The sequence below is a fragment of the Bos mutus genome, chromosome 25 (assembly GCF_027580195.1).
Source record: "Bos mutus isolate GX-2022 chromosome 25, NWIPB_WYAK_1.1, whole genome shotgun sequence".
In the NCBI taxonomy this organism is placed as follows: domain Eukaryota; kingdom Metazoa; phylum Chordata; class Mammalia; order Artiodactyla; family Bovidae; genus Bos; species Bos mutus.
Window position 1 is genome coordinate 3,277,245 of NC_091641.1, and position 14,297 is coordinate 3,291,541.

At 57.7% G+C, this 14,297-nt stretch overlaps 1 protein-coding gene across 1 annotated transcript in view; it reads left to right on the plus strand.

The window, feature by feature from the left end:
• The first annotated feature begins 1,517 nt into the window (after positions 1-1,517).
• The window catches only part of RADIL (Rap associating with DIL domain), a 55,466-nt gene continuing 42,686 nt past the window's right edge, over positions 1,518-14,297 (plus strand). The window contains 3 exon segments of the mRNA XM_070363042.1: positions 1,518-1,636; positions 5,663-6,126; positions 6,129-6,260. Coding sequence (XP_070219143.1) covers positions 5,727-6,126; positions 6,129-6,260 — 532 coding nt within the window. The 5' untranslated portion in view covers positions 1,518-1,636; positions 5,663-5,726.

Consider the following 14,297-nt stretch of genomic DNA (forward strand, 5'->3'; position numbering starts at 1 on the left):
GTCTTGCCGAGGATAGGATATTATTTAATCACACAGTCCTGGCCTCAGTTCCTGGATCTACTTCTAGCTGTTTGACTTCTCTGGGTGTAACAGCATTTGCCTCACAAGAGTTGATGTGAGCTTTAGATGAGGTGACTGACAAAGCCCCTGGCACGGGTCCGGCATACAGTAGGTGGTCAGTAGATTGCTGTTCCCTCCTCCCCAGTCTCCCCCTAGCGAATTTGGGGTCATGACCATAAAACTTTATATCTCAGTGAAAAAGTGAAAGTGTTAGTCGGTTGGTCTTGTCCGACTCTTTGCGACTCCACAGACTGTAGCCTTCCAGGCTCCTCCATGGAATTCTCCAGGCAAGAATACTGGAATGGGTTGCCATTCCCTTCTCCAGTGGATCTTCATGACCCGGGGATCCAACCTGGGTCTCCTGTGTTGCAGGCAGATTCTTTACTGTCTGAGCCACCAGGGAAGCCCTTTATACCCCAATGGCTGTCACCAAAAAGATTCACTCCCAGGGTCAGAATTCTGCGTTTTTATCCAGAGGCCACATGAATCCCCCAGGTCTAGACCAAGAGCAGGGCGGTATAAAGAGAGCTATCTGTAAGAAGCCTTTCTCCAAGGTGGAACCCCAGCCGGAGGACTTGTGTCAAAGTGAGCTCTAAGGACAGGAGCTTCTTTTAAAACAAGTTACTCGAGGAGGGCGGTTGGGCCAGAGCCCCGGAGCTGAGCTGACCCCGTTTTGCGTCGTTTTAAGCAGAAGAGAGCCATGATCTGATTTGTCGTTTAAGACTCTGGCTGCTAAGTGGGGGACGGATTGTAAGAGAGAAGGAAGCTGCCACCCTCGTCCTCTTTCCGTGTTTTGGATGTTCATATATCAGACTAACGACTATGGACCGCCATAAGCGCTTTCCATCAGCGCTTGTCTTAACCCAGCTTCCTCTTTGCCTTGGCCTTGTCCACGTAGGGACTAGAAGGTGGGGACAAAACAGTTTGCCAGCCCCCGCCCCCACCCAGCTTGAGGCCACCACTTGGCCTCAGAGCTTAGCACTGGCCCGGCCTCTCCTGCATAGTCCCCTTGAGCTGAAGATAGAGGTGCGCAGCCCAGCACCCGCTTCTCTGCGGCCAGCCCCACCCACCTCTGCCTTCGCGGCACGTCTGTGCCTATTAATTGGTCGGCACGTGGTGCCGGAGCCCGGCACGCCCCCATCGGCTCCACCCACTCCCTCGAGGCCCCGCCCCCTCCAGACCTTGTGTGCGTTCATTGGGCGACCGCGGACCCTAGGCCCCGCCCATCTCGTCGCCCCGCCCACTCACGGGGGCCCTCCCCTCCCCCCGCCCCCTCAGGTCTCACCGGCTTCCATTGGGCCAGCGGCTCGTCCCTCGGAGGCCCCGCCCCTTCCCGAGGCCCGCTCCGTGTCTCGGGTTGGCCGCAGGAGGAGCTCGCCCTCCCGTCTTCCCGCCGCCGGCCCCGCCCCTCGAGGCCCCGCCCACCTGGCCCCGCCCCCGAGGGACCGCCCCCGTCCGTTGAGCGGCCGGCAGGAGGCGTCGCGCCATGCGCGGGTCCGGGACACGGGCTCGGGCCAACGGCGCGGGTAGGAGCCGAGCGGGAACGTGGTGGCGGCGGCGGGGGGCTGCGTTGGAGGTGAGTGAGGGGTGCGCGAGAAGCGGCGGCTGGGGTCGCTCCGTGGCGTCCGGGACTCCGGGTCGCGGAGGTTGGCTGGGCGGCGAGGCCCCGGGGCGGGGGGCGCGCGCCGAGGCGGCTGGGCCCGCACGGGGCGTCTCTCGGGCCGTCCGGGCCAGGCTTGTCCGGTTGTCGTGGAAACAGGCGGCTCTCGGGGGCCCGGGCGCGGTCTCGGGGGGCGGGTCCCGCAGGCCAGCTGCAGGGGGTGAGGGCGGCCTAGCCTGAAGGTTCCAGGAGGTCACCTGCGGCCACCGCCCCCTGCGTCCCTCCGAATGCAGTCCCCCCAACCGTGGCGGCCCCCTTGGAGAGGGGCGCCTGCAGGCGGGCACGGAGCATAGGGGCCCGTCACCCTCTTCTCCAGGGTCGGGGCGACACCCCCCCCCCCGCAACGCCCACAGCCTATTCTGGTTTTCCTGTTCACACAGTAGCACGTTCCCCGCTCGCGTGCCAGCTGAAAGCATTGTCTCCCAGCGATTTCTGTACCATTTCCAGCCCCTCGACAAAATAGTGTCTCTTAAGAAAACACGCAGGCCTGGGGCTCCTGGGGACCCCTGCGGAAGAAACAGGATTATCCCATTTCGGAGCCAGTGGGTGGGGCCGGGGCGGGGCTGCAGACCCAGACACCCGGGCTCCCAGCACCTGGTCAAGTGTTTGATTAATCTGAATTGCTGGAAAGAATTTTCCAGCCCTGATTACAGGTGTCTCTGGTTAGTTACAGGTGTCTCCCATTAGCTCCGGCAGCCTCTGGAGTATGCTGGAGAGAGGAGAAGTCCTTAATCCCACAGACAGAAAAGTCAGACCCCTCTCAGGAGGCTAGCACGCCTGAATTAAATCTGATTAGATTATTTTCATCTTTTAAAAGTGTGGCTCTGGCCGGAGCTGTCAATGTAGGATTTATGGCTGGTCGGAATCAGACAGAGCCTGTGAATCCACCCTCTTCCTTTCCTGCCCCGGTGGAAATGCTAATGGATCCCACATTGCAGTGTTGGAACGGCAGTGTCCCTCCACCCATTCGGTCAGCCCCGCACTGACCTCACTCGCTGCTGTGACTTGAGCTTGTTTTCATCAGAAATTGGACTCTCTTCTTGAGAACAAGAGAAAAACATTCTCCAGGAGAAGCAACAGCAGGCGACCTGCAGCCTTGGGCCCGTGTTTCCCCAAGTTTTTGTGTGAAACAGGAGGGGACTGAGCAGAAGAGGAAAAGGCTGGTCATGCTTCCAAAAAAACAGATCTTGTTACCCTGGTTGTGCTCCGCTCCGTAGGAAACTCCTGCACGCCTCTTGCCCTTTGCAAAAAACTCGGGCGTCCCATTTTGACAAACAGGCTGTACTCTGCATTCTCTGTGTGATTGTGGGGGAAGGGTGCGTGTGAGCAAGTGGTCATGCTCTGTGGTCCCTCCCTGAAGGTGGCCACAGAGGGCATGATCATGAGGAGGCGAGAGTCTCCTGGTAGAATGGATCCAGCCCATCAGGGTCTGTATTTGGGACTTCTTGGGGCTCAAGAAGCTGTTGCTGGAAGGGAATGAGTCAGTGTCTCCTACGTTTTTCTGCCCCTTTTTTGTTGATGTTGCTAACTTTGCCCCAGAGGAGGGGGGCTCCCTTCCATGACTGTACATGTAGCAGCTATGTGTCTGTGATTTTCTGTTTTTAATTAAAGCAGAATCACATAAGCTTTAGAACCTGTAAGAGCCTTACAGAACCTGCAAAGATGCACCCCCTGGTGCAAAATAGCTTTTTACTTCTTCATTGTATCTGCTCTGCTCAGTTGCTAAGTCGTGTCCAGCTCTTTTTGACCCCATGGACTGTAGCCCGCCAGGCTCCTCTGTCCGTGGGATTCTCCAGGCAAGAATACTGAAATGGGTGGCCTATCCTTCCCCCAGGGGATCTTCCTGACCCAGGGATTGAACGCGTGTCTCCTGCATTGGCAGGCGGGTTCTTTACCACTGAGTCACTTAGGAAGGCCTCTGTTGTGTCTGGGGCCTTTTAAATCCCCGCATTTATTACTTCCTGACTTTTCTGTGAGTCGGCCTTCTGCTGAGACACGGCTTCCGCCATTTTCAGCATTGTATTTATTTATTCTGTACTTGGACATCATCTCCGAACATAGAGGTTTCTCTGCCAGACATCCCTGGCGGACCGCGGGGCTGGGTCAGGACTGAGGGGGCTGTGCTCGAGGTGAGCCGTGCGTCTATGGAGGGTCAGGTCCACGGAGGACGGGTGGTGGCCAGAGGCACGACTTGGAATTTTCTGAGGCGGGTGGTGTGCCTCTCAGGAGGTGCGGTGGCTTGAAGGCACTCGCGTGGTGTGCGAACCATAGCCGCGTGCTTGTCACGTGAGGCCCAGCGGAGACGTTTCTGTGGTAGGTTCAGTCGGGGCTTCGCACGGGTCCGAGATGGGGAGCCAAGCCAGCTCTGCACTCCACGGCCTCTGATTGGGAGGCTGGTGCACCTTCCTCAGGGAGTTCGGAGTCGCTCCTTTCCAGCTGGACTCGAGCCTGGAGGCCTCGTGCGCTCCTCCGCTGAGGACCCCTGGCTGTTTTCAGCAGGTTGGGGCTTCAGAAAGCTGGCCCACAGCACGGGGCTCTGCGGTGGTGAGCCTGCACAGCGGGCTGTTAGCGCAGGGGGCCCCAGCCCAGCCAGTGGGCACGCGTTAGCATTCAGAAGCCAGTCTTTGGGGTGTGATGTTGTTAGGAGCATTTTGAAGAGTTCAGGGTCCTCTGAGGATGGTTCTGGAGGAACAGAAGGGCAGGTCTGCTGCTCAGCCTTCATTCCCACAGCCCTGGGGTCGGGGTGGGGGTGATGACCTCACAGGCCGGGACCCGGGGCCAGGGGCCGGCCAGCCGGGAAGAATGCGGTTCGATGTCGGTGCCTGGGCTGGGGGCCTCACCCGGTTTGGGTCCTGCGGTGTGGGCGTGGATCCTCGTCTTCAGGGGGCTCCCTGGTCACTTCTCCCACCTGGGGCAGTCCCTTCCCCCCCCAGGAAGCCCCTCCCAGCACCTGTGAGTCAGGGCTGAGGCGATGACTGTGGTGGAGTCCCGTGCTGACGCTGGTCACTGGGGCCGGTGCCCAGAGCTGCTCTCACCAGGGCCTGGCCTGGGTTTCCAGAGCCTTCTAGAAAGCGGACCTGCCTCTCTGGTCTGCTTGCCTGGAGGGGGCGCAGAGTCGGGAGCTGGCGGTGCTTGGGCTCCCCCAGTGGTCGTGAGCCCCGAGTTTCTGTGGAGGAGGACGTCTTCCTTCCCCTCCACCCGCCCGGAGCTCGTGGGGAGAGGGCCCGGAACCCCGCTCTCTGGAACCCTAGGCCTCTGAGGCCCCAAGTGCACGAGAGTCGAGACTTTAGGAACACTCCTCAGCGTCTCAGCGCTGTGTTCTGATTTCCTCGGCAAGATGGTCCCTCTGGCCTGGCCAGGGCCCACGCCAGGCTGGACGCCGTGGGTGGACCCTGGCATTCCAGCCATGCCTCCGCTGCTTCTGGAAGAGCCCTTTTGTGTCCGTTGTGGTCATGTGTCCATTTGAGTGCTGCCGTCCTGGAAAGTGGCTCCTCCAAACCAGGACTGGTCCGCCCGGAGCAGCGTGTCGGGGGCTTGTGTGCTGGTGGCGGGCGGCTGTCTGCGGTTGTCTCTGCCTGTTGGCTGGCTGCGTTGCTGTGTGCACTGAGTCTCTCGGAGCACAGGTGGGGCAGGTGGCGTTTAGGGGAGGCACGCTGGACTCTGCCCTGGCTCTGGGCATCTCTTGTCTGCCCTTGGGTGACCTCGCGGAGCTTCCTAGTGATGGCTTTCCTTGAAGGGAACCCCAGCTGCTCCAGACATGCTCTGTCCCCTGCGGTCCCACCGGCTTCGGCTGTATCCTCCCTGTTTGATTGCTCCAAGGTGCTGTGTCCGCAGCTTCTGCTGGGGCAGCGGGCCCTGGGCAGCCGTCCAGTCTGGTGAAGTTCTCCCTAGCCTTGTGGGCTCCTGCTGGTCGGTGCTCACCCACCTTTCATTTTCTCCCAGGACGCGGCCTCTTCCCTGCCGCTGGCCAGAGTCCCGGGTGCTCGTCGGTGAAGACGGGCCCACCATGTTCTATGGGACCCACTTCATCATGTCCCCACCCGCCAAGAGCAAGCTGAAGCGGCAGGGCCAGCTGCTGTCCAGTGTGCTGTCCCGGACCCTGAGCTACAAGTACCGCGACCTGGACACTCCCTACTCAGGCCTGGGTGCCAGCGATGACCCTGCCGAGCTGTCCACGCAGCTCTCGGCCCCCGGGGTCCTGAAGGTGTTCGGGGACAGCGTGTGCTCAGGCACCCACTACAAGAGCGTCCTGGCCACCGGCACGTCCAGCGCCCGGGAGCTGGTGAGGGAGGCCCTGGAGCGCTACGCACTGAGCCCCGAGCGTGCCGCCCAGTTCGTGCTGTGCGATGTGGTGGGCCAGGCCAGCGGTGGCGGGCATGCGTGGCAGGCTCAGGGCTTCCGGGTGTTCGTGACAACGAGAAGCCCCTCCTGATCCAGGAGTTATGGAAGCCCCGAGAAGGCTTGTCCCGGAGGTTTGAGCTGAGGAAGAGGTCGGAGGTGGAGGAGCTGGCCGCCAAGGACGTGGACACCATGACGGCAGGTGAGGCGGTGAAGGTGGGGGTTCGGGGGACGCGGGGGTGTCTGGAGGGGAACAGATGGAGGGGCCTGTCCACACAGCGGGTGCCTGCTGGTGCCGACTCCATGCCACCTTGTGGAGTTGTGGGGCAGGGAGGACCTTGGCCCGCGCAGGTGGCAAACGTGGTACAGAAAGGCCCTCAGCATCTGAGGCTCCCGGGGCCTCTTGGACGTGGGGCTGTGTGCTGCTGGAGGAAGGGGTCTCAGCTGTGGTGCATGAGGGACGCGCTGGAGCTCGGGGCCTGGGCTGGAGGAGGCCCGGCCTGGAGGCGGTGGGTCACTGCCGCAGGCTCGCTGGGGCAGCCCGGGCCCTGAGGGGGCTGCAGCCTCTCGGGTTGGCAGGGCCGCTGCTTTGTGTCTGGCTTTTATTCACTTGGTGGAAAGAAGCTGGTTATCTTCATGGTAAGTGCCATAAAAAATATATGTTTTTTTCAAATGCCAAAAGACTCTTAAACATATCTCGGGTCGTATTCGACTTCTCGTTCGTTTCTTATGAAAATGGTGGCTTTATGTGAGCAAATGGAGTGGTCTCATGTGGCTCAGAGCAGAGGTCATTCGGTGGCCTTGGGAGACCCATCACTTTATGTGAGCAAATGGAGTGGTCTCATGTGGCTCAGAGCAGAGGTCATTCGGTGGCCTTGGGAGACCCATCACTTGGTCCGTGGGGTCAGGGGGCTGGAGCCCTCGCTGACGTCCTGTGTGTGTCTCCAGGTGTGTTGAACACGCGTGTGCTCTGGTGCGGAGCCTGCCTTGCATGCTCAGGGTGTGGGGACAAGGGTGTGGCAGGCGGATTGATGGCCTGCGGCCTGCCAGGGCTGCCACGGGTGGTGGTGGGCGGCAGCGGAGCCCGCTACCCCTTCTGGCCTCAGTCTTGTGATCTGGAGGTTGGGTGCTCGCCTCTCAGGGGCCCCAGGGTGCAGGGGTATGTGCGGAGTCCCGACTATGACTGTCTGGGGTTTGTTCTGTGAGTTCACAGCGGAAGTGGACCTAGGATGGGCTTGGGGTCCCTCTGACAGGGCCAGGTGTGTTATCACGATGTTTTGCGGATTTGCAGGCACCTGGGAGAATGAGAAGCTGCCCAATGAGTAACTGATGTTACTGGGTTGTTTCTTTTATTGTTTTTTAAAAAAATTAATTTTATCGAAGTAGAGTTGATTTACAGTGTTGTGTTAATTTCGATGTTATTGTTTCTAATTCTCCTCGGACCAGCGCCCCAACGCCCCCACCCACAGGCCTGGCTGCAGGCTGTGGGTTCCGTGCCGGCCCTGCCCTGCTGCTCCCGAGGCCCCGGCTCCTTGCTCGCCTCGCTCTAGGAGGCCTGGAAGGGGCCGCGTCACGCACATGGGCGGAGGGGTGGGTGTTCGGCTCACGGTCACCGTGTTGCCCAGCGTTTCCTCTGCTGGACGGAGAGCAGAGAGTATGTGGGCTGGGCCGGCCCCGCCGGTTCTGCGGGTCCTGGGTGGGCCCTGGGGGGCCGCTCTGTGTTATGGGGGTGACCGCTTGAGCGGAGGGGGAGCAGGGCAGCCACGGGGCCGGATGCCATCTGGGGGCGCAGGGCTTTGTCTCCTGTTCCATGACACTGTTTAGATCTGTTCCTTTTACACTGTTGAGGCAGGAGAAGGCGCCCAGCCTATTCAGTCTGGGGGTGGTTTTCAGAGAAGGAGTCTATTGACCTGGGTGGGGTTTCACTGACACACTTATCTGGGCTGGAAGCGGGTTGTGTTACCTGCCTGGAGCAGGCTTCCCGGGCCCCAGGGAGTTGGCCTTTCTGGCCAGCCTCCGACTTGGGCGTGGCCTGGGTGCCCTGTGCCTCCTGGCTGGACCGTCCCCCCGGCCAGTGACCATGCTGCAGAGTGAGCACCGAGGACCCTGCAGGAGGCCCGCCCCGTCCAGCCCCGCTCCACAGTGCACGGGCGGTGGAGCTTCACCAGAGTCCAGGGCCCCTGTGTCAGGTGTCTGGGGATCCTGGTGATACCCAGCTGTGTGCACACGCTCGCACGTGTGAACTCTCAGTCTGCACTGTTCCCCCGTGTAGAGTTCACTGCAGCCCCTGGGTCCCCAGGTGCCCCTCACCTCCTAGTGCACCCCGGGGTCCAGGGCCCCCGCCTCCTCGTGATGGCGGGGCCTGCAGAGAGACTGAAGGGTGAAGGTGTTGCTGTCGGGGGGGTGGTCTGTGAGCCCCTCTGACTGCTCCTCCCTGGCGGCCTCTGCCGCTGTTTCTAACACTAGTGTCTCCAGAGAAGGGGCGCCCCACCTCCTGGGTGGCCCGTGGTGAGCCCCGAGATGCTGTAGGTGCCCTGAGTGACCCGAGTGTCACCGAAGGCTGTGAGGCGGTGTGGGCTGTGGTGGGCACCCAGATACCAGATTCCCTGCCTCCTTCCCTGAAGATGGGTGACGGTGTCTCTAGCCCCTGGGAGTGGACGGTCCACCTCGTCGGGAGAAGGGTGCGAGAGGACTGGACCGCCTGTGTGGACATGTGTGCATGTGTGTGGACGAGTGCGCAGTGGACACGTGCGGATGTGAACGAGTGCCCGCCTCCCTAGGTATCAGGTTACTGAACAGTCACGACGATAGTGGTTTTCCCATTTGGTCCTCACGTCAGAAGAGCGCCTGTGTGGGGCTCACTGGTTGTGCCAGGTTAAAAGCCCCCTCGTGCATCCTGGAGGCTCCAGGAGCCCCCAAGGCATCCTTGGGTGACCGGGACGCCCCTCCTGGCCAGGCGGTGGAAGGCGCCGTCCGAGGGCACTGGAGGAAGACCCCGCGCGGCGCTCCGGGACCGTCCGGCCGTCATTACGTGCCCGTAGTGTGTGTGCGGGCAGTGCTGGCGCGTGTTTTCCATAAATACTGCCTTTTCCCAGCTGCCAGCCTGCCCACGATTTCCAGAGGATGGCAGCCCCGTGTGGTGCGGGCGGGGGCCAGAGCTGCTCCCGCCTGTTCCCAGAGGCTGGCATCCAGGGCTTATGCCCCGTGGAGAGGGCTCTGGGCCTGTCCCCTGGAAAAAGGTGGCAGTCACTTCTGCTGACCCCGGGGAGGGCTGTGGGCCATGTGGTTTTCGTCAGTGGCGAGGGAAGGCAAGAGCGTGGGGTTGTTTTGTGTCCCGGATCAGAGGCGAGCTTGTGAGCTGGGTTCTCACCCACAGCCCCAGGGCACTCCGGGCCGGCAGGTCTCTGCTGTCGGGGCCGCCCTGGGCCCAGTAGGACGCTTAGCTCCGTCCCAGCCTTGCCCCCCAGTTGTGACAACCACAGATGTCTCTGGGCCTGGCTGGGTGGCCAGGGGGCAAGTTCGCCCTCAAGTGGGAACCACTGATTTGGACGCGGTGGCCTCGACAAGGCAGGAACTCAGCCTGCCGGCTGCGCCTATGCCTCCTGCAGGTGCCCGAGGCCGTGTGTCCTGGGCCCTCGGCCAGGCTGGGCATTGGGGCCCCGCCTAAAGGACTGGGGTGCCTTCCTTGCGGCCTGCCTGGCCTTGTTCCCGTCTGGGAGGCAGGGCCTCCTTGACTCTGGGTGCCCTCTTCTGAGGGAGGCAAGCTGAGAGGGTTTCTAAAGCTGCTGTGTCGTGAGGTTCTCTCTGCAGGGACGTCTCTGCATCAGCCCTGGGCTTGTCCCCATCGTCCTGCGGTGTCAGTGTGGTCTGGCACACAGCAGGTGCTCGTTAAATGCCTGCTTAAGGGTTGATGCAAACTAGAAGGGCAAGCTCCTCTGTAGGTCTGGGCTTCAAGGTGCACCTCAGGCTGCAGGGCTGGGATTGATTTTTTCTGTGGGGTGTGGGCGGTGGGGTGGCCTGCAGGGGGCTTGGGTGCCCACCAGCGCGGACTGGGGCTCGAGTGAGGAGGAACGCGCTGCTCTGGCACCGACCACGGGGCCTGCCGGCCTCCCATCTCCTCCGAGGCTGGCTGGAGGGGCTGGCGGGGGCGGGCCTGTCATCTGAGCAGCCGACTGGGCGTGTGTTTGCTGTCCCACCCCGTCCACGGAGGGGTGGACAGGCCTGAGCCCTGACTAAACTGGGGTGTCCAGGCGTCTGGTGAGGCCGCTGCTGTGTCAGCGGCTGTGTGCTGTGAATTCTGTCCCGCACCCCCCAGCTTCTCGGTGCTGTTTGCTTTTGACCTTTTTTTCCTCCTGCCACGAATCTGACGTTTCATAACATGTCTCTCAGGATGAAGGAGGTGATCTGGATTCTTTTCTCTCACTGAAGAGCAGCTGTCTCTTGAGACTTGAACAAGACTCCCCTTGAGCCTGTTCTCAGCGACAGTCACTGTGGGAAAACTCTAGTTTACGTGTGGGTAAAAGCAAGACAATGGCCAACTTTCCCCATCAGTCTAAAACTAGAAAATCAACTGAGCCTAAAAGACGTCTTTGAGGATCTGTATTATTTATTTTTGGCTGTGCTGGGTCGCTGCTGTTGTGTGTGGAAGGGGGCTACTCTGTTGCGGCGCACGGGCTGCTCACTGCGGTGGTTTCTCGCTGCAGAGCACAGGCTCCCAGGCACACGGGTCAGGATTGCAGGCTCAGGAGTCATGGCTCTCGGGCTCTAGAGTGCGGGCTTGGTAGTTAAGGCACACCGGCTTAGTTGGCTCCGAGGAATGTGGTGTCTTCCCAGACTACAGATCAGATCCATGTCCCCTGCATTGGCAGGTAGATTCTTATCCATTGTACCACGAGGGAAGGCTGTTCTTGAGGATTTTTAATTCAAAGAGAACATAAAGTTGGTTAGCTGCTAACAAACCAGTTTCATTCTTCGATTCACTGCTTAGATTAAAAAAAAACAAACATTACAGCCTTTAGTGTCACATTGAGGCGGGGTGTTGGAAGGAAGCCTAGAAGCCCTGTCTCCTGAGCCCGATGTACCCACCTGGGGCCTGGCTGGCAGCACCTTCCCCTGCCGCCCCCCGGAGACTTCAGGCCACGTCATCTAAGGAGCCTTCGAAGGCTCACCGCTTAACACACAAGACATGGGGCGATCCGATCTGGTGCAGAATGTCTGAAAGACACAAAACTCTCAAAATTGACAACACTAAGGAACTGGCTAAAGTATGGCTAGGGACGGTGCAAAGAAGAAAAAGTGAAGTTGGATCCTCACTCCGAATAGTTTAAAAACCCCCACATCAGAGATAAAGTTATAGAGCTAAAATAAAGATTTCATAAATAAGGCTTCAATTCAGTCACTCAGTTGTGTCTGACTCTTTTCGACCCCATGGACTGCAGCACGCCAGGCCTCCCTGGCCATCACCAACTCCTGGAGCTTGTTCAAACTCATGTCCATCAAGTCGATGATGCCATCCAACCATCTCATCCTCTGTCGTCTCCTTCTCCTCCCGCCTTCAATCTTTCCCAGCATCAGGGTCTTTTGCAGTGAGTCAGTTCTTTGCATCAGGTGGCCAAAGGATTGGAGTTTCAGCATCAGTCCTTCCAGTGAACACCCAGGACTGATCTCCTTCAGAATGGACTGGTTGGATCTCCTTGCAGTCCAGGGGACTCTTAAGAGTCTTTTCCAACACCACAGTTCAAAAGCGTCAATTCTTCAGTGCTCAGCTTTCTTTATAGGACACAAACTGTGGGGGAAAGGCAGATAAATCTGACTATTTTGAAGTTTAAGCTTTCTTTCCACCTACAGACATTATATACTGTGTAATGTGTGATAAGATACAACATTTAGTTCTATTTGTGGTGCTGCGTGTAAATTCAGCTCTTTTTTGCAGCATTGCTTTTGCTTGAGGCATGGTTTCCACCACTTGCTTGTGTACTCCATGATCCATTCTCCTAATCGTGGGCACTCAGGCTGCATCCTGTTCTTCCTGCTACAGACCGTAGGACACTGACCCTCTCCAGGGCCTGTGCCAAGTCCCCTGGGGGTCGCCACTAGGGAACGGCGCTTCTGGATTACTGTGGGACAGCAGCTCTGCAGACAGGCTGCCTGCTTTCTTGTATAGCCATTCCGTATCCTTAAGCATTGAGTATGCGCCCCCGCCCCATGGAAATCTTCCCGGAAACAGGTTAAAATCAGAAGGTGCTGCAGGGTCACAGGATGCTGGAGTCATGCGGCCAGAGAGATGCCCGGTACCGGTGGGCGTGAGCGGCTGTGAACTGAGTTGTGAGATGATTTTCCTGAGTCAGAGTGTAACTTTGAAAGGGTCCCTTGGCCTTAACAAAACTCAAGAGATGGGCCTTCTGGATATTGATTAGCCAGGGATTTGACGGTGAAGGAATTTTCCTTTTCAGATACTTACTTGGCTGTGCCAGGTCTTGGTTGCAGCAGTGGCATCTTTAGTCACGGCATGCGAACTCTTAGATGTGGCCCGTGGGATCTAGTTCCCTTACTGGGGATCAGATCCAGGCCTCCTCCTTTAGGAGTGTGGAGTCTTAGCCACCGGACTAAGCGAAGTCCTAAAAGATTTGTCTTTGTTACGCTCATTCATTTATTTGTCAGCAAATATTTGTTGAGTGCTACTATGTTAGGTACTTGACTAGGTACTGGATAAACAGCATTTAACAAACAGATCATGTTCTTATGGAGCTAAGAATCTGCAGTGGGAAATAAAAGATAATTTGAAAAACACAGAATGATGACTTCTGTGTGTTATAAAAGAAGAGTGTAGGTGCTAATTTAGCAGGGAGGTTAGGGATGTTCTGAGATGAAATTCAAGCCAGTCTCAAAACTGACAACACTAAGGTGAAGAGGAGTGGACAGTAGGTGGGGCAGGAAGAACCTTCTGGGCCAAGGGAACAGCACTGTGCGGAGACCCAGGGACGAGTCGTTGCTGGTGTTCAGTCGCTCAGTCGTGTCTGAGTCTGCGACCCTATGGACTGCAGCATGCCAGGCTTCCCTGTCCTTCACTATCTCCCAGAGTTGAGTCAGTGATACCATCCAACCATCTCATCCTCTGTCACCCTCTTCTCCTACCTTCAATCTTCCCTAGCATCAGGGTCTTTTCCAATGAGTTGGCTGCTCGCATCAGGTGGCCAAAGTATTGGAGCTTCAACATCAGTCCTTCCAATGAATATTAGGGGTTGATTTCCTTTAGGATTGACTGGTTTGATCTCCTTGCAGTCCAAGGGACTCTCAAGAGTGTTTTTCAGCACCACAGTTTGAAAATGTCAATTCTTTGACACTCAGCCTTCTTTATGGTCCAACTCACATCCATACATGACTACTGGGAAAATCATAGCTTTGACTAGACAGACCTTTGTTGGCAAAGTGATGTGTCTGCTTTTTAACATCTGAGAGAATGAGACAAATGTGAGTTGCCAAAAGGCAAGGCAGCCAGAGGGCGGGGCAGGCTGTGAGAGGTGAAGCTGGAGAGATGGTAGGGGATGTTAGGGAGTTTGGATTTTAGACTAAGTTTAATGGGAGGCCACTGAAGGGGTTAAAGAGTAATGTGGCTACTGGGTAGAGAATACTTTGAAAAGTCAGTAATAGATTAATTACTTTATTGTAGGAGTCTAGGTGAAAGTTGATGGTAGCTTGGACTGCTACTGCTAAGTCACTTCAGTCGTGTCTGACTCTGTGCGACCCCATAGATGGCAGCCCACCAGGCTCCCCCGTCCCTGGGATTCTCCAGGCAAGAATACTGGAGTGGGTTGCCATTTCCTTCTCCAATGCATGCAAGTGAAAAGTGAAAGTGAAGTCGCTCAGTCCTGTCCGACCCTCAGCAACCCCATGGACTGCAGCCTACCAGGCTTCTCCATCCATGGGATTTTCCAGGCAAGAGTACTGGAGTGGGGTGCCATTTCCTTCTCCATAGCTTAGACCAGAGTTATGAAAAAGCAGGTAGAAGGTGATGAATGGCAAATATATTCTGGAGGTAGAATCATCAATATTTGTAAATGAACTGGACGTCAAAGATGAGAAAGAGGTGTCAAGAATGATGCCCAGATTTCTGATAACAGCAGCTGTGTAGATGGAGGTGCCATTTACCAAAGTGGTGACTTCCCAGAGAGAACAGGTTATGGAGGGAAGAGTAAGAGTTCTCTGTAGACTGTGTCCAGTTTGAGACATCCAAGTGGAG